We start from the raw sequence: 21,240 nt of genomic DNA on the forward strand, positions 1-21,240 counted from the left end.
GAAAGTTCACAATCAGTATAATGAATGACATTCAAGTTTGATTAAAGAGATGTTAAGATTTATTTAATAAAAACTATTTTATTTTTATTCTAAAGCATAGTAAATTTATGTTTCATGTTAAAAAAACAAAACAAACATATTCTTTAGTTAGGTGTTTATTGTTGGTCAGAGTTTGAATATTAGGAGAAGATAAGATGGTCAGGGGTGCAGTCAGTAAACTGTGGTCATTATTGGTTGTTCCACCGACCATCTCATATATTCTTTAGATACTTTTTTTATTATTTATTGTATTTGTTAAATATAAATGTATTAAAAAATGTTGTATTTTAAAACCAAAAAAAAATTAATCAATTTTTGAGTTAAGTAAATTAAATTAAGTATATATTACTTTTATAATTAATATCACTTTATTTTAGTGGTACATTGTTTGAATAGTTACTGGTTATTCAGTGGAAACTAAAAGGTGTTTAGATCTATATATCATTTTATCATATATTATAACTAAATTTTATTTAAATTAAAAAGGCCTGAAGTTAAGTTTGTTTGTTAGGTATTGGTGGTGGTTATAGCCTTGGTCAAGAAAATCGAGTTTCTACTCAAAGACCTCAGCGGATTTTGACTGGTTCGGCTTCGAATCATGGCATATCAAGGAGCCATTCATTCGCTCAGAGACAGAGAGCCAAAGAAGAAGAAGAGGCAATGCATGAAAAATATTTTATTGGTGACCAGGTAACTTCAGTAGTATATATAAACTTATAATTTTGATCTTGGTTGGGCTATGTTTATAGCATGAATAAGTTAGTTTTATTGATGTTTATACATATGTATAAATATAATTTTATTATTATTATTTTCAGTTGGACAAAGAAATAAGCAGTATGAAAAACTCAGCACCTGCAAAACTTAGTCCAGAATATTCAAATTTCATCCCACCTCCTCTTAAATTAAGTTATGAACATTCTTCTCGTCCATTGAGGTACTTGATTTTTTTTTTGTTCTGATTTGTGTTCATAATATGTTTACTTCTTAATGTCTTAATAAGTTTTATACCGAAAAAAGCAATACAACATATAATTAAATTGAAAGAAATTCAAATTTTTTAAAGATATTAATAATAAAAGAGAGTTATATTTTTAATTGTTCAATATTTTTTTTTTTAAATAATGCCTTACCTTGAATTTAAACAATCCTTACAGGCAATCACACAATGAAATGATACTTAAATAAAATTATCTTTATTCAATTTCTTAATAATTATTCACAGTAAAATAGTTATACAATATTTTCAACAGTTTTTCAGGTTATTTAATTAAAATTTATATTTTAAGAACTGAAACAAATAGTAAAGACCATTCAAATATATTCTCTCAGGCATTATTTTTATTTCAATATTTATCTTGTTCAGAATAATGTTAATAATAAAGTAAATTATTTAATTTATAGTTTACCTTTTCCTGAAATCCCTTTATAATATTAACATGCCATCAGTGGTGTTAGAGATCTTATTTAAGGGGATGAGGTATGCAGTCTAATAAAAGCTTATTATCCCCGTTACTGGGCTAAATGAAACATCCTGTACCTAGGCTGGAATTATCTCTTATTCCTCTCTTCGGTTTAGCTGTGGAGCAGTCAATTTTTTTTAACTAATTAAAAGTTAAATTTATTTTTTGTCCACATATTTGTTTAATTTATTGTATTTTTTTGTGAAATTTTGATAAATTAAATAGTATTTGTGGTTTAAACTATTGTTCTTTAGGGAGACTCAAAGTGATATTGAGGATTCAAATGGTGCTTGGGGAACATCTAATAAAAAACAACCTAGTGGTCATAGTTCAGATCAAGGTAAGAAGATTGTTAAAAATTAGTCACTAATTGTGTGTATTACTAATAAGTGATAATTTTTGTATTAAATTTTTAATGATTTATTTCCTTCTAGAAACTGGTACAATTCTTGAATTAGCCGAATCAAAACGCGAAACAAGTAGCTTAGACGATCGAAGTCAAGAAGATTATGGAGCGGGTCTTCCATTACAACCGCATATAATTCCGTTGCACAGATATATTGTAGAGCAAGCAAAATCATCTGGTAAGCTGAATTTTATTAAATTCTGAATATTATATATTATAAAGCTGAGTATTATTAAAAAATAGTTAAAGTAATTGGATAATTTATATGGTTCCTCTTCATTCTATTGGTGAAGTAGTTCCAATCTTTTTTTGTTTTTATGCAGTCTTTTGTCTTTAAACTTCAAAGTATCAAGAGTTCTATTTCAATATGTAAAATTAATTTGTTTTTATGAGCTCTGCCTGTTGGTCTATAGTTTTCAATTGATTCCTGGTTTTATAGTGGATAATAAAGTTGGAATTATCATTAATGTTTTAGAATTTTGTTATTTTCATATATTAAAAATTGTTTTAAATTAGTACTAATATATTACATCTAAAATAATAACATATTATAAAACATTTACGTTAAAACTTAAAAAGTTTTACTTTCAATTTTTCTTTGAATACAAAACAAAATCAAGTCTTCCAATCTTTATTTTAAGGTCAACTCTTTGTTTTGTTTTTAAGATTATTAAGTTTTAGTAACAAATTTTTGTTAAAAGGCTGCTACAGGTTTGGACAGTTACCCGAAGAAGAAACGGATTCTCTTAATTCAGACGATGATGATGGAGGTGGAGGAGGCACTGGGAAGGGACATCGAGACGGTATGGATTATGATTCTGACGAATTCGCCGACGACGAAGCAGTTTCTAATCAGGAGAGCTCATCTGAAGAAGATGATGTCCTTGATGAACTAGACCCCGATTTTCTTCCTACTGTCCATCATCATGTTTATATTAATACCAGTAGAGGCTACATTGATCCACCCCACTATTCAGGTAAATTAATAATCATCATGTTTACATTAATTTCAACAGAGGCTACATTAATCCACCCTAATATCCAATATTCAGGTACATTAAAAATCTTGGATCGACTCTTTAACTGTATCAAAGTATTTTTCTTAATATTATATAATGGTGTGTTGTTTGTTAGGCACAAGTTCAGATTCTATCAGTTGTTTTTCCTAAGGGATTAAATCAGTAATTGGAAGTAATTAAATCCATGCTGCTTGTGAGGAGAACTGATTAGTGATTTTAATAATTTAGTTTTAATATATCAGGTTTATTTAGAAAATTAAACTGGATGTTTTAAGAATTTTTTGGTTTAGCCTTATTGATGGTGCGATGTGATTCAGATTCTTTTATGTATATATAATTTCCTCTTAGCGGTTATTCTGAATGAGGTTTAATGTTGATTTTCATTTAAGAAATGTAGAAGAATTTCATCCTATTTAAATCTTTTTTACTATGTACTGTTTTTGATTATGTAGTGATTTTTTGACAGTAATACTTTTTAAGAAGAGTATGCTATATCAAACTGTTTTATTTTTTCCATCAGCCAGAGTCTAGGATGACCTTGAACCACTTCCAAAGTATGCATCCTCTCATGAAAAAAGGCAATATAGGTCAATATAAGGCAATAGGTTGATCTAGTGATGCTTTCAGTTGTGATTAATGAGCTAGTTTTTAATGTTCGATGAGTTTACTATTGAAATTACTTAATTAGTGATTTTATGTTATCTGGAATGAATAAAATATTTGTTATACATGTTATCAAAACATGTTTTATTAATTTTCTTGCTGAATTTTCAAGCAACAAAGACAGGAGATAATACTCTTTATGGATAGAGAGGCATTTTCTTTCTCATGTTCTGAATCCTGAATGTACAGCTTTAATTTGTAAAGAAATAGAAAACCGGATGAAATGTACATTTTATTTACTATAGGTGTTAGTCTACAAATATACTGTGGCTTGTGATAAATAAAAATTTTCTTTAAAGAAAGAATTTAATATTGCTGATTTGTTTTCTCTTTTAGTGCATAACAGAAATGTATACCAATCATAGATATTTTATGTATTAGTTTTTTAATTGTGTCTTTCATTGTGGAAGACTCATATTTTAAATATTAAAATAAAATACCTAAAGTAGAGGAAATATGTTGATCAGTTTAATTTTTTCTCTTTTTCTGGGATCACTAAATTCGCAAGTTTATTAAAGTAAAAATTGCCTTGTTTCTGCCTTCATCATTCCCTATATCCAAGGATCGAACTTAGTTAAGACATCTCAATAAAGATATTTCTACTCTGTAAAAAATTTTCATAACAGAGTTACAGGTAATCAACACCATTATGTTGTATTTGTTTGATTACAAATCGATTGTATGAGAGTATAATTTTTTAACTTCTAGCTGTTATATATTTTAAAAGGCGATTCTTCAGTTCCATATTTAACCCATTTATGCCCAGTGGTGAAATATTGTATTCATTGGGTATAAATGGGAGAAGCAAGAGCGCTTATATTTATATGAAATGATCCTATTCTTGTTTGATCCAGTTTTTAAAAATTGGAAGAGAAAAATACATTTTCTTATTATTGTTACAAAAATCATTTAAATTGTTTTCTTTCTTCCCAAAACTATTTATCTTAATTCAATGAAAACTTGTTGATTTATTTTATAAAACCGAATATTTTGTGGTAAAAATGTTATAACTCATTGAATAAATATTTTCCTGCTAAACTTTGAGTTTTAGATACTGAAATGCATTTGTTTTTATAGGAAAGATATGTTTAAAAATTAATAAATAAGTTATTTGATTTAATATGCTGTTGAAGGACGTGCAGAATATTACCAATTTTTTTACACTAAAAGATTTGTTTTTTAAATTTTATGTTGGTAGTTAATCTTTTTAACAATTTTTTTATTTCAAAGCTTCTTATCTAACTATGATCAACTAAAAAGTACTTCTTACTATAGTACTTCCTGCAGTAGTGAGCTGAGTAAAGGAGAAAAGTTAAGGCTGTGCTCATAATTTTCTTGATTTATTTTTAATTTAATGTAAAAGTTGTGATAATAGATAACTAATAATATAAAGAAGTGTGTTGGGGGTGCAGTAAAAAGGGAACGAAAAATATAGTAATTTGCTGACATTTAACCCCACTCTGCAGGGCTGTCGAGTTTAAGAACGGAGCAAATAAATTGTTAACTATTTTTTATTCCTTTTTGACCGCACCTCTGACCATCTTCTTCATATTTTGAAAACCGTGGTCAATCATTTTATATTTAATAATAATTTAACTAGTTTTATTCCTCTTTTTTATATAACTTTTTTTACTGCTATTTTTATTGTTAGCATATATTAAATAAGTACCCTGTTCATAAGAAGTTAGGCATTAATGACTATTAGTGCTGTAAATTGATGCTACAGTCTCTTTGTAAATACAAATCTTATTGGAATTATATAATTTCAGCGAGCAAATGTTGAGCTAAACCTCAAGAACTTTATACCATTAAGGTTTCATGGAATATTGATCTAAATCGTTACTGGATCGATACTGATAAGTATTTAAATAAGTGATATATTCTATTGAAGAAGTTTGTATTGCTTTCAGATACAGCAGATTATGCTGACACTCCTTCTCTTATTGATCATAGCTCAAGTCTTTATTGCAATACAAGAGTCTCCCAGCATACTGTCAGACCTATTACAAGTAGGTATTTTTTTTTTGTTTTGTTTTTTATTTTATTTTTTTTTTATATTTTATTTTAAAGGGTGGTACATTTTTATTTTTTTTTTTATATTTTATTTTAAAGGGTGGTACATCAAATAGTTCAGATTTTTTGATCATAAAAGGACCATTAATAAAAAATTGAATGGATTTATGGTATAATTAGTTTTTAAAAATTGGAATAATATTTTTTTCTTAACCTCTATGGCAGAAACCGTATACTTTAGTGCTGCCTATGTTTTTCATCCTAATGATTCATTTTTCATGTATGAATGTGAGGGATTAGTGTGTTTGTTGCTACTTGTTTGGGTTTCTTTTTGTTCCATTTATTGAAATGTTAATGATACTGACTGATGAAATTTAAAGTTATTTTGGTTAATTTTTTATCAGATATGTATTAAAGAACTCATTTTATTTTTTATATTTTATCGTTTCCAACATTATTTAGTTTATGTTGTTATGACTCCAGAATTTTTTTCTCATCTTCCCAAAATGGAAACTGCTAAATAATTAAAATTAAATGTACTGTATTTGTTGTTACTTTAATATTCTGACATCCACCCTCAGTTCAGTACACCCATGATTTTAATTCATATTAAGTCATCATTCATTATTTTTTTTATTTATTTCTATTTTGAATGTGAAACTTTTGATTGCATATAACTTAATTTTCTCTGTTACTAACACCTATTCATCACTATGATCAATGAAGGGAGGACTGTGTATGAAAGCATTCATGCTCATTAAATTCATTTTATTCATGTTTATAAATTATTTAATGCTATATTTTATTACTTAAGTATGAATATTATTATTAATTCTGTTTTATTTATTATCATGTTTATATTATCATTTTGTTTATTTGGCAAAATGAATTTCAAGGTATCATTTAAGATACCTTTTGGAGGTGCTTAAATTATCCATACGGATTTTCTCTGGTATAGCTATGTGAAAACAGTGTTATCACCTAAAGATAATTTTCTGTTGTTCACCCATTGTGAAGAAATAATTATCTACTCTCTCCTCACTATTTGTTATTTTGATTCTACCCACTTATTTCCTAGCCTCCCTAATAAATCTCTATATTCTTTCTTCTTTATCCAATATTTCCTATATCACCTATAATTTCATCTTTTCATTCAATCTTCCCAACCCGGGTTAGGACTGGCTAATTCTCCCAGTTGGTAAGAATCGTACCTATCTCTAGTTAATCGTAAAGATTATAAAATATTTTTTCTCCCCTCTCTAAAGGAAATGAGCGAGCCTTTCATTTGACAGAATGTCTAACTCTGTAAATTCAGTCTTTGCATTTTTTAATTTATAACAACTCAGTATTAATTAAATGACTCAGAGGAATATGTAAATTTTAATAAACTATCAAATAAATGGCTCAAATATCAAGTTGAGAATCGTTAGGTTGAAGGTTACATTCAACACATACATACACTGTGTGATTACAATACGGAGTATCAATCTGACTGAATCGTAACCATGTTGTTAACTTCTTGTATGATTATTTTTTAAACCATATGGCTTCATAAGATGGCTATCAGAGGAACTTAGCTGAAACTAGCATGATTAATTTGTTTTTGGAAGAATTAGTAGGCTTAGAATCGGGTAATTTTACTTTTTGTTTTCTAAGATCAGGAAATCCAAGAATTGGTTTATATATATATATATAATTGTTATTTATTTCCTTGGTGACAATTAGTGAACTAAGTTGAGGTTGGACGATTGTCCAATTATAATTGTCATTATTTTGAGATTATAAAGTTTATTTCAAATGCAGTATAAAACAGGTTGATGATATGTTATATTAATCGATTTATAACTTATGGAATATAATTAAAGTGAATATATTTTTCAGTTTCATCATCCCTGATGATGTATTATCGTCAAAACATGTATTATTAAAATAAAAAAGTATAAATAGTGAGAAATATTATTTGGTGCTATTTTCTCCTTGAAATTTATTAGAACTTTTTTGAACCATCATAATAAAAAAGAATAATTATAATACAAGATTCGTAACACTGTTCTGGTCCAGTGCCTCTCAAATTGAATACTGTTAGTATTTAAAACAAAAAATCGTTATTAAAATATCTTAATTGACCTTGTGTGATATATGTAAGATGATCTTGATATGGTGAAAGTTCGGATTATAAAGCTCAAAACAGGGGGGCTAAAAAAGATAGAAATGACTGAAATAATGGAACAAAGTAAGAGAATAGATAACTTGGAATAAAATTAATCTAAAGTATGGTTTAATATGTGAACATTTATGTAATAATAAACAAAGTAAATTAAATATGATGTTAAGTGAAAAGTATAAATAGACAATAAATACAAAAATATATTAGATGATTAATGAAAACGGAAATAATTACAAATAAAAAAGAAATATAAATAGGCAGTATACACTAAAAGACAGGAAATAAGAATAAAATAAAGGTCAAGATACTAGGAAAATAATGAACGAAATAGGACACTCCTCTTATTGAATGGAGGAACCACAAGAATAAGCTTAAGGTGGGTGCGAAGTACCAACAGAGTGGGGAACAGGCATTTAACATATACATTACATTTGAAGGGAAAAAGATATAAATAATGGTTAAGTAAAGATTATTTTGGATAAATTTAAGGAAATATTAAATATAGGCAGACGCTAAATGATAACTACATAAATGATGAGAAATTATATAAAAATATGAATTACAATTAAAATAATGGATACAGTAAACATAATATAGTGAATTGGAGAAGTTTGTTTGAGGGGTGCGGTCAACAAAGAACAACATAAATAAACAAAACAATTTTTATTTATTTTATGCTGATGTTTCGACCTGAGTTTCAGGGCTGTAGAACAAAAGAGATAACAACACAACATATAGAGAAACATAAAATTGAAAAGGAATAGTATACAAACAAATTTGGAATTATACAAAATATTGAATTGAATCACAAATGACAAAAAATTGATAACTGTTAATTGAATAGTAAAAAAATTGATTGGTAATCGTGGAATTAGATGGTATTAGATTGAAAACAATGAAAGATGAAATATAATATCAGGTAAGTAAGAAGATATGTATAATATAAGATATGCAAGTAGTGTCTAAAAAACTGAAAAAACAAGTATTGAATCTACAAATTGAACAATATGACAGAATGTAGTGAGTGACTTATATCTGAATTACAGTGTGACTATTAACTTATACACCTATACCTAAAAATATAAATATGTTTGTGTGCGTGTGTTTGTAAAATAGGAAAAAGGTAAAATATGGAGAATGGGAAAAGAATAATGCAAGAAATATGATAACGGAAAGAAGACTCACGTTGTAAGGTAGGCCTAAAACTGATTGATTTTTAGAAAGTCTCATCAGAGAGGGCGACTGACAGACAAAGTATTAGCTAAAAACGTACGTGTCAAGAAAGACCGTTATAACACAACAGTTGATAAAAAATGCCAATGATGAAAATTGAAATCAAGTTACAGATTAAAAAACATGAAACCGGTGATATGTAAAATTATGGAACCCAAAGGTAAAACATTATGAATAAAAATTAATAATAATAAAGATAAGAGTTAACAATTTTTTTTAAAAAAAAATTAAATCCAAAATTTAATAATAATAGATAAAATAAAATAAATTGTGGATGCTTTAATAAATTAACTATTAGGGAATTGCCTAGAGATAAGTTTTTTTTGTCTGTTTTGTGATTGACTGGGGAAGCTTCTAATTGTATCAAAATGCTTTCGGATAACAATCGTTTGTCGTGGTTAGGGACAGAGGCTAGTATGGAGGTATTGTCAAAATCAAAAGAGTGTTAAGCTATGTTCGGATAATTTTGAAGCCGTGAAGTTATGGGAGGAGAGGGAATATTTGTGCTGGGTTATGCGGTCTTTAAGCAAATTTTTTGTTTCGCCAATGTAGGATGCATTACAGTTAGAAGTGGAACAGGGGATACGGTACACAACTTGAAGATTGGTGTAAATACAGTTTGTTATGGGCTTTGAATGCAAGGCGGAGGTTAGGGATGGAGGAACGCGATTGTTTATGAATGTTATCTGTAAGAAAGGGGATGTAAGGTAATGATCTGTATAGGGGGATGGAAAAAGATTGTAGAGAATTTTGTGTAGATGGGGTACGGTTTTTATAAGTGTAAAGAAGTTTGTCGATGATTTTAGGAGGGAAGTTGTTGTTTAAGAGAATATGTTTAATGCGGAGATAGTTATTATCATGAAATTGGGAATCAGAGGGAAAAACCATGATGAATAAGAATTTTGCCTGTGTTTAGTTTTTGATGGTAATGATGTTGGAAGTGATAATTTAGAAGTCTTCCTGAGTAAGTTGGTTTTGTGAACCAGTCGGTAGATATAGTGTTATTGGTGTTTTTTTATGATGAGGAGGTCAAGAAATGGTAGCGAATTGTTTGTTTCTGATTCTACTGTAAAACGTAAGCAAGGATGGTAGGATTTGAAAGCAAGTTAGATATTGATGATTTTATTAGGATTCAGTAATAAGAGGAGGTTGTCAACATATTTTTTAATAAAAATGATGTCATTGGAAAAATGTGGAATAACGGAGTTGAGTAAATCGTAAAGAACAATATTGGAAAGATCGGGGGTTAGAGGATCACTCATAGCCAAGCCTGAAATTTGTTTAAAAAATTGACCCTGGAATGTGAGGTAGCCGAATTCACAGCATAGTTGGAGAGACTTAAGGTAAGAAGAAAGGTCTAGGGAAGTATGCGGTTCAATGGTTGACCTGTTGGATTCTACTAAAATTAGGGCTTTATCTATGGGGATATTGGTAAATAAACTTTCAACGTCAAAGGAAGTGAGAATGTAGTGGTCTGGAATGGTGAGGCCTAATGATCTCAGAGGTGAAAAGAGTTGTGAATGTCATATGGATTGTCATGGCTGAGAGCTAGTAAAGAGGGCAGTTAGTATTTACTAAGTTTAACGGTGGGGGAATTGATATTAGAAGTAATTGGACGGAGGGGGGGTAATAGGTTTGTGAATTTTAGGAAGGCCATAAAAACGGGGGTCAACTGAATTATATGAGATAAGGTTCCTGTATGTGGGATAATTAATAAATTAAGAATTTAAGAGATCTGTAAGATGTTTGTTAAAGGTGGTTTTTAATGAAGGTATAGGGTCACGGGACATAGTGGAGTATGTGGAAACATTGGATAGGAGTTGTGTCATTTTTTCATTATAGTCGGAGCAGTTCATAATGACAGTCTTGTTTCCTTTGTCGGCTTTGGTGGTAATTATGTCAACTAAGAAAGGATCGGGTGAAAGAAAGGTCTTTAAAGAAATTTTATGTTTCTCTAAATGTTGTTGTTATCTCTTTTGTTCTATAGCCCTGATGAAGACCTGAAACAGGTCGAAACGTTGGCATAAAATAAATAAAAATCGTTTTGTTTATTTATGTTGTTCTTTGCTGACCGCACCCCCGATAAACTTCTCCAATCTTTAATCTACGGTCAACTATCTACACCTCATAATATAGTGAAGAAAATAAAATAAACAAAATAGAGTAGAGGTCCAAAGGTGTTATAAATTTACATAATTAAAGCATTAATTAATAAATTATTACTTATTAATACATTTGTTCCTTTATAATTAATTTACTATACATAGATATAAATGTTTAAAAATATCCTAAAAAGCAAAGAGTTATGTCAATGATAAAAGCCCTCCTTTCTTTTCACAATTAATGCAAAGATCGGTGCTGAGTTTTATCATTCATTTAGGCTTATAGTAAGTAATTGTCTAATCTTATAATTAAAATAACATATTAGAAATTATTTCTTTATTACATATTTTATCTCAAGATGGCTCAACTGATCTCAACAAAAAATTTTTCCTTTTCTGTAGAGCCCTGTCAACCTGCCGTGCGTCATCTTCGAACGAAATCAGAGGGGATCAAAATAGTTTATTAGTTCATAAAAAGAAATGGGTCTTAGAGCATCATTAAGGAAATAATTAATTTTATGAATATGGTATTAATTATTTTCGGGATAAACAAATAGTCAAATAAAGGGTAGTTTTGTTAACACATAAAACGAGTGTATATTTTACATCAAATCCTCATGATAAGAGTAAGAGAAGGTTTATTGGGGATTAGAGACTTGAAAATGGACAGGTAATCCTGAAACCTTGTGCAAAATTAATTAAGTAAATAATATGAATTATAAATTAGTAGTTACATTTGTAAATGATGTGATACACATTATGTTTTATGAATAGCACAAATTAGGGATTTTTTCTTGTTTTTAGTCTTTTGAAAAATTTATAAAGAAATTAAAAAAATTTATTATGTTTGAGGATGTTGTGTTTCTTCAAAAAAATTATTGGCTCTATCTGGCCTGGGACGACCCTTCTAAGCTTAAGGAGTACTTACTCCATTCAATGTTTCAGCTGCATTAGATCTCATGGCGCTAATTATAATCAGTCTCTGATGTAAAATTAATGAAAAAAGAAAAGTGAAAATATGTTGGTTTACAGGTGGTTGAAAGTTGCACCATGACTGGAGGACAATCAAAACAGATTGAATTTGGCTGCTTGCTTGGATTATAATCATGTTGGACTTTCATACCATTTATATATTTATTCCATCTTGTTTTGAAGTTGTCATTAACGTTTTTTCTCAATATCTATATAATCCATTTCATTTATTTTTCTTTAACTTAATTTGACATATGCCGACTTCTGTTTCAACTTTTTGGAAATAAGTTAGTTACTAAACCGTACAACTTAACAAGCCCTTGTTATTCACTGCAGTGCTATCACCTGAAGCATACAGCATTGTGCAGCCTTCTAAATTCTTCAACTAACTCATCCTTCTTCAGTACTAATATTTTACACGAGGATGATAGTGTTATAAATTTTTACTTTTAAGTTTCTGAACAGAAGGCATGATCTAAGCGATTTTGAAATTTAAAAAAACAAGCATTACCCACTTTTTTCTAGTTACTGTAGACCCTAAATACTTAAACCTCTATTATTGCTCAAATGTATATCCTCCTGTATCTATGGCACCGAAATTGTTGCTCTTGCCTCTGCAACCCATGTAATTCTTAATATATATATATATGTATAAACAGTATATATTTCTAATTTCTTATAAATGTTCTTTTTTCATAGGTTCATGGAACCCCGTCAATTTCTTTTGTAAATTTTATTTTTACCATCTATTTTTTATTGAATTATCTATACCTTTTTTTTATTTATTTCTACAATTAAAACTCGATAAGTTGAAGATAGGAGATTTTACATTGAGTTGAATTTCAGAGTTATTGAGTATATTAAATTGGCGAACTGAATTGTATATCTAGTTGTAAGGGCACAAAAAACATGTGTTAACTTTCATTTTAACACATTGTGTCCTGTCAATAATGTGTTAAAATAATACTAATGAAGTAGCTATGTTATTGGCATTTCATTGTTCATTGATATAAATAATAGGCATCAAATTGTTACTAAAATTTTGTTATTGACAGTGTGGCTGGTAACATTTCGAGCTATAGAGTGGTATTCGAGTTAAGTACAGTGTAATCTCCGTAATATGAACTAATTAAAAGTATTAGGAAAATGATGTAAAAAAAATATAGCAATATGAAAGTACATTACTATTTTATTTATTGTACATTTTTATTGGAAATTTGACAATAGAAAGTTTTTATAGGAGAGTCTTTTTTTTTTTTTTTTTTTTTTTTTTACTGAGACCTGCAGAAACTTCTCTCATCAGTTTTAAATGTGGACTCATCTGTATCATTGATTGAAGCATCAGGGTTTATACTTTTAATCAAGGTCGAAATCCTCTATCAGCTGGCTTCTTCATTGTTGTCTGTTGATACTTGATGGATGTTATCTTTCCCTAACAAGGATTCCATCCATTGCATATGGTCTTTTACTGATCTCCCTCCCTAGCTGCAGTTAAGAATAACACATCTTTGAAATTCAAATTTTTGAATGTCGTAAGGATTTCTTGTTGTGCAATTACATATGAGAGTAGAGCTGTATGGTGATGGAGCTCAATTTTTTAGTATATATAGTACTCTATATATTTTTTTTAACAGGGGCTTGAGCTTCCTTTTTATGAAATAACGTTTTTTCTGGCAGAAGTCTCCAAAAAGAAAAAAAGAAAAGAAAGGACACTTTCATGAGCATTGTAAATCTGCTTTGGTAAAGATTTTGAGCTGTGATCACTTCATAAATTTTCTGCTGTCATACTATACTGTGATAATTTTTCTCAGGTGATGTTGAGGTAACCAATTCTTTGAAATCAGTTACATAAATTTTTATTGGAAAAGTTTGGCTTTTTTCCTTAAAATTGGGCCACAAAGAGGAGTGCCACTTTAAGGTTCCTGTAAAAACCATTCATAAATAGCGTCTTCAAGGAGTGGCTTACTACTTGTGTACATCGCCTGTACCTTCCTTAGAGGCTGGTGTATATAAAAGAATTTTTGTACCATTATTTTTCAAGATTGTCGAATTACCAATACTAAACTCGAGGGCCAGATTGAAAGAAGTTTCTGCTTTCTCGAGACGTAATATAACGAACGCTTAACTTGTTACTCTTGGATAACGTTTTATGTTGTTGTTTTTTTCACTCATTTTTAAACTCTTCACTGGACACTAAGAACAAAAGACAAACTAAATTCGCTGTTGGATATTCTACCGCACTTATTAAAAGGATTCATCAGAAAATATGTACGTATTGTTGTTGGGTAGAAAAATGAACGAAAACAATTCCGGGAAATCCAACCACAGTTGCGTCTTTTTCGTTGCATTTCCTTTCTATCTCTCACTCACACACACTATCACTCTCTTTTCATTAACCTTTTGTTAAGTGCTGTGAGTCTTGTAACATCGCTGGTCTATAACATGTAATCTGATAACTAGCCGTATTTTGGGCGGCTACGACCTTTGTTTTCTTTTACATGCCATGTAAATGCTAAGTCATGATTTGATTTATTAAAATTATAAATTTGTTCATTTATAAGTGAAAAAAAGTATAAATTAAAATTATTTTTTGTATGGATTTATTTAAATAAAGTGATAAAGCATAATTAGTTCAACAATAAAATTGTATTGTACTTATTTCTATTATTAATTAAATTAGTTCTATAGAATCAGATTATTTCTATAAAAGATATTAGTATACACGATTCCAACTAAAATATTAAGCACACTTTCATAGAAATTAGATTACCTGATATGGAAACTATGTTAAAATTTCAACTTTCGATTTTCATGGTAATTACAATAATGTGCCTATAAATCGGGAAGTTATAAAAGCCTTTTACAAACGTTTTATTGCCTGCTGAGTTTTATCAATAAAAGTGATCTTTTTTTTTTCTTCTATTCCAGTGTTTTGGAGTAAAGTGAAGTTCAGATTAAGAGATCACACTGTTCAATTTTGTACATAAATGCATTTGGGGATGGAGTTAACTTTGGAATCTAGGGTTTTTGGAGTCACTGAGTTTTGGCTGTCTCTCATTTTCTTTTATTTAAACAAATCTTCACTGAACTCTTTCATTTCATAACATTTTTTATGCCATCATGATAATATTAATTTCTAACAGCTACATTTATTTTTCAGTATAATTATTCACAGTTTTTACTGAGCTAACATAGTTTAAAGGTTTTTGAACTGTTATAAATAGTGAGTCAGTGTCTTATTTTTGAGATGCAAGTTGTGTTTTATTATTTTTCAGATCCTATAGTACCACCTCACGAAACGCAACATACTTCACTGAAAAGAACCAAAGACCCACCAGCCCCTCAGTTACCACCTTTATATTCTCCTATTCTCGAAAGATCTGAGGTATATTTACTATTAAATGATTATTTATTTCATTATTTTTCTAATGTATATATTATTTATGTACTTACTAACTTATATTAATCTCAGCTTTTTAATTTTAGTTCTCTTATGATATTCCTACTTCTTAGTAAGCAGTTTTTTAATCACAAGTAATTACCTTCAATTTTGAGCATTAGTTATAAAATATAGTTCTTCATCTGTTAATTTGGTTATTCCTCTTAACCATGGTTCCATTTTACTTTATTCTACATATTTACAAAACTTGGTTCCAATCTAGTATTTTAACACCACCATGAATCAAAAGCAATTTTTTTTCTATTGTACAAACTACTGTTCAATAATCATTTTAAAACAGGTAATTTGTTGGTGTTTTTGTTTTGTTTTCACACGTTATACGATCATAGTAGAATTTATTCCTTGAATTGTTTTTCAGGAATCACAAATTTATTATTGTTAATTTTTAATAATAATACTCTTAGTTAGTTAAATATATCCATTACTTTTATATTAATTATTGAAAAATTAAGAGAAGTTATTGATTTTAAATAAATTTATTGTTAACTATATTTTAATGCATCATAAATTGATAATATATTTACTATTACTTTTTTTCCAACAGTTATATACTTTCACCAATAAAAATTAATTAGTAAAAATAAATATTGATGTTTTAGCTGTTTTTTTACGAATCCTGTATATATTTTATTTATATATAGTATATATTTTAATAATTGGGATTAAATTCTAATCACTTTTCTTTATAATGTATTGGAGAAGAAAAAAACATTTTTATGAAAACGTAAAATTATACTCTAAACTATCTTTATAGTACATTAGAAAAAAAAAATATTTTGATGAATACATGACATTTTACAATAATTTGCTCTAATAGAAGCCAGAAAATATTGAAATGAAAAATCTTAAAATGATACTACCCGTTTTAAATAATTTCATTTCATAATATGTCTCCAATTCCGATATTTCAGCTTCATTATTTTTCTTTTATTAGAAACGGTTATTTATTTAAAAAAAGAAAACAAAAAAACAGTTAAAATAATAATAATAATTGATTCGGAATACTGTAAAAATAGGAAAGAAATAACCAGTACCCTGTTTGGTTAGTGATAGGGATAATCATAAATGATGTTTGCCATTTTATGAAAATTAATAAATTGAACAAAAAAAAAAAAAAAAAAAAAACAGTTTCCTTAATGTGTTAACCTAATAAATGGTATGTTGCCTTTGGATAATTGAATTTAGACAATATTATTTCACAATATTAATGAATTTGTTTGTTATTTTGAGATTGCTTCAATGAGAATAACATTTTAACTATAATATCTTTAAAAGAAATTTTATCATTATGTGATTTTTTCTCCCTAAATTCATAACCCTATGCAACAGGTTTTCCTGTTTTGTTTTTTTTAAATACTTTAAGCATTGTACTTTTTTCAAGAAGGAATATTATTACCTGCTGACACACATAATAAGGAAAGTATAAATTCAATTCTTATTATTTTTCCGATAAACGCTAACTCAAAGATTACTTTACCCCACTGATGTTTCGTGTTTATTTTATTTTATTTTAAAGTTTATCTCCTTTTTAACTTGCTTCTTTTAGTGTATTATAATTTATGATATTCAATGTTAGAATGAATTACTCATTGTTTGTGGTAATGATAGAAAATAGAAAATAAATTTTATTCTGGGACATGGTCTCTTCAAAATAACATAATTGAAAAATTTAATGAAAACAAAGAACCAGAAACTTTTTAAATATTGTGTATTATTGGAGTAATAGTACATTCCACCATCTATCACTATAATCAGAAACTAAAAAAATTAAAATAACTTAATTTATGCATTGTCTAAAATATAAATAAATATAAAATCTATAAATAAAATAAAATAATTTCTTATCCTCCATTAAAGATAAAAGAATTACATAATGAGGTGTTGACCATAGATTAACAAGTGGAGGAGATGGTTGGGGGGGGGATGCGGTCAGGAAAAAAACACAAACAAAAAAATTATATATTTGTGCTGATGTTTCGACCTGAATTTCAGGTTTTTTTCATGAGGACTTTAAAACAAAAAGAGATAACAACCACCATTCAGAGCACAAGATGAGATAACAACCACCAAATATACAAATAAAAATAAAGAATAAATTAATAAATTTGGAAATATACATAATAATTAATTGAAAAAATAAAAATATTTGATTAATAATCATGAAATTAGACACTATCAGATTGATAATAATGAAAGATGAATTATAATATTGTATAGGTAAATCTATTATGATATATAGGTATATATTATAATATTTTAAAGGTAAGTCCTAGTTAAGTATTATATAGTCTTATACATATCTTTTTATCTATATAATATTATATTTCATCTTACATTGTTATCAGTTGTCTCATTCCATGGTTATTAATTAATTATTTTTTATTTTCATTTCATTCTTATGTATATTTCCAAATTTGTTAGATAATTATTTCTTTTTATTTGTAGGTTTCTCTGAATGATGGTTATCTCTTTTTTTTATAGCCCTGATGAAAACCTGAAATTCAGGTTGAAACATCAGTATAAATAAATAATTTTTTGTTTATTTTTGTTTTTTTGCTGATCACAGGACTGTAAAGGAGGAATTTAAATGAAAATATGGAAGAAGCAGGGAGTGAATTACAGAGGAGATAAAATAAATGTTCGAATATTTTAGTCCTGTGGGCAGGCAGGGATATTTATATTTTTTTGAAGTGAAACTTCTTTACCAATTTTCTTTACCTTACTCGATAAAACGAAAATGGTTAGGGGCCAAGCTGGTCAATTCTAGTAGGACAATTTTTATATTGTAATAGGAGAGTAGAAAATTAGAGGAGCTTAACAATTCAAACCTGGCAGTGCCGGTTTGATTTATTGAACTACAGTAATTTTATACTCCCCTATTACAATATAAAAACATTGCTGCTAAAATTGACTGAAGGAATGGCTGTTTGTTATATTCTAATTATTCTTGAACTAATTAAAAAACCAAATTTTTCTGTTGTATTTTATTTTATTTTGAAAATGGAATTAATGTATTATAGATCTTGGTTTTTCTTTCCATTATATCATTTTGATTCTGCCAGGGTTATAAATTTTACTTGAACACAAATATATAATTATAATTTATGGATAACTAATAAGGATTTGTCAATCTGTTTTATTTATTTTATTTCTTATTAATTTTTTTATTAGAAGTTGGATTTTTTTAATTTTTTATTTAGTTTATTCATTTATTTTTCCTTTTTATATTTTGTTTTTTTCTTTTATTTATTTATTATTTTTTTAAAGTTGGGAGAAGCATATTATACATCAGCCCATTCTCTCCCGAATACTCCATCGCCTATGTCAACTACCCAGTACGAACAAGTAAGTTTTAATACTTGTCTTTCTTTTTGGGTTTAATTTATTTATTTTATTTTCATTTTTTCTACTTTTCTTCGTGTTATTGAGTTTTTCAGTCTTGTTTTTGTGTGTATTCATATTTATTTTTTTTCAGGCTTGACATAAATATAAATCCTGTGGCTATGTTGTGGCGTGCTATTTTTTCTTTTCTTTTCAGTGTTGTTTTTAAGAGTGGTGTTATTTTATTTCATGTTGAATTAATGCTGATAACCAAGAAATAACTTAAACTTTTTTTTAATTTTTAGTTTAAAAGATTTACTTTTGCTAATAGTAATATTTAACAATCGAGGTGCAATTGGAAAAATATTTTAACAATTTAATAACAATAGTGTTATGTTTCATTAATTAATTAAATTTTCATGTGGATTTATTGTATTAATGTACTATTTGAATATTTATGGGCCACTCTTACAGGAAGCAACAACATTGCTTTAACCAAATATGTATTAAAATAATATTCAAAACAATAATCGTTTGAAATGTGAGGACCAAAGGACTATTTTTGAGTAGGCACGTATTTTAGGTTTATTATTATTTTACAATGCAGAGCATTAGTTTATAACATTATGCTTTACTTCTTCAAAATTTTTCTCTATATGAGTTGTTATATTACGAATTTATTATTCGTACTAAGGATTGATGTGATATTTATATATTGCGTACTGATATAGGCTTATCATAATTTTTTTTTTTTATTGGCGAGCACATTTTTCGCTGTAAAATGTGAATGTTCTTCAAGTAACTAGACTTATTTATGCAACTAACTACTCTTATGCAAGTATGAGTTAGTGATCAACTTATTTCTAATGCTTTAGCAACCCTTCTATATGGGATTATAATTTTTTTTTTTATTGTTTTTGTCAGTTACAAATTATTTCATTTGATTTTTTTTTTTAAATAAATGATCCATTTTTTGATTTAATATCCAAAAATTATTAAACTAATCATAATCATTTTTAAAAAAGTAATATTTTTATTGTTTTATCTTGTATTTAAGAAATTATTTATTTCAGTTCTGTTTGTTTTATTTTTTTTTATTCTGCTTCAATACTCTATTGATAAAATGCTTACTTACGTGTTCAATCTCTGAGTACATTATATGAAAGCTATTGTTCTGCTTGATTGTGATGCATGGCATTACTTTGTCATTGAGGATGGAAATAATCTCTGAGGTGCACCCTCTTTATATCACAGAATTTTAAGTTCTCTATTTAAATAAGTTTTATTTCTTTTTCCAGAATTATTTTTGTTTTGAGGATTACTGTATAATTATTTCAACCTACTTTTTATAGAATTAGTTTATTCTGTTTATTTGTTACTATAATATTGTAGTTATATACTGTTTTTATTTTTTTTTTAGTTGTCCCGACTTGTCTTAAACAGGGAGAAAAAGTTACCATCGGACAGTGATATTGAAAAATATGCTCAAGATAACCTCAATATTCATAAGAAAGGCATCTTTAGGAAGAAGTTTTCTGTTCGAGAACTTCTGTCTTGGTCAAAAGTAAGAATTCATTGATTTATTTTTGTGTATTGTATTTAAGTTTAGCTATGTTCTACTTCCTCGGTTTTAATTTTTGTTATTGTTTCAATTAATGAAGTTTAAATATTACTTTTAATTACAATATTTATTTATGACTTGTTATTGTTTTAAATTTAGTTCTTAATGTAAAGTTTTAAATAAAATTTTATGTTAATGAGTTAATTATGAAGTTAATAATCAGGTTTTTCTGGTTTACAAAAAGTTTATCAGATGTACTTGCTTAGTTTATTTATAAACGTTTATTCTTTCTTGCTAGTTGGATCATTGGTGTTTAAATGAAACAAGTTTTTTTTTTTTTAATAATAATTTTTAAGGTTGCTGCCATTTATATTCCACTCTTAACAGATATTATGGGCAGTGTTATCTCTATAATTTCCTATAGTTAAGTTTAATGATGGGTAATCCTAGGTAGATCAATAGGGCCTACAATAGGTAGGTAAAATATATATATATATATATATAAAAATTGTTGACTATTAGAAGTTTTAATTCTGCCTTTTGCCAGTCATAGACTTGTAAGGACTGGTTGTATAAGTTGCTTGTACTCAAATAAGATTGGTTCTGAAAGTTAAGTATTTCCTTGATAATTGATTCTTTAATTAAAATTAGCTGCAGTTGACAACCAATACCCTCTGTTTTACTTCCACTTATATGTAATTAGTGAACCTAAAATATATATATTGTAATAATTTTATAAATATTAAAAAATATAATAAAAAGAATTTTTGCTAGTTTTATAACTTTATTTCAAATATAAGAGATACTTTGGGTTCTAATAA

The 21,240-nt window shown here is 27.6% G+C and overlaps 1 protein-coding gene across 4 annotated transcripts in view; it reads left to right on the plus strand.

Moving 5' to 3' along the window:
- Window positions 1–550: 550 nt before the first annotated feature.
- The window catches only part of LOC106688174 (MyTH4 and RhoGAP_KIAA1688 domain-containing protein RhoGAP93B), a gene marked incomplete at its 5' end in the record, with an annotated part of 32,657 nt that continues 11,967 nt past the window's right edge, over window positions 551–21,240 (plus strand). The window contains 9 exon segments of one of the 4 annotated variants that reach the window (XM_067048110.1): window positions 551–729; window positions 858–976; window positions 1,757–1,842; window positions 1,937–2,086; window positions 2,610–2,885; window positions 5,501–5,599; window positions 15,353–15,462; window positions 18,805–18,882; window positions 20,279–20,422. In XM_067048110.1, the coding sequence (XP_066904211.1) occupies window positions 551–729; window positions 858–976; window positions 1,757–1,842; window positions 1,937–2,086; window positions 2,610–2,885; window positions 5,501–5,599; window positions 15,353–15,462; window positions 18,805–18,882; window positions 20,279–20,422 (1,241 nt within the window). 4 annotated transcript variants of the gene reach the window in all.

Source organism: Halyomorpha halys, unplaced genomic scaffold (genome assembly GCF_000696795.3).
Source record: "Halyomorpha halys isolate HHAL.00 unplaced genomic scaffold, Hhal_1.1 Scaffold1067.1, whole genome shotgun sequence".
Classification (NCBI taxonomy): domain Eukaryota; kingdom Metazoa; phylum Arthropoda; class Insecta; order Hemiptera; family Pentatomidae; genus Halyomorpha; species Halyomorpha halys.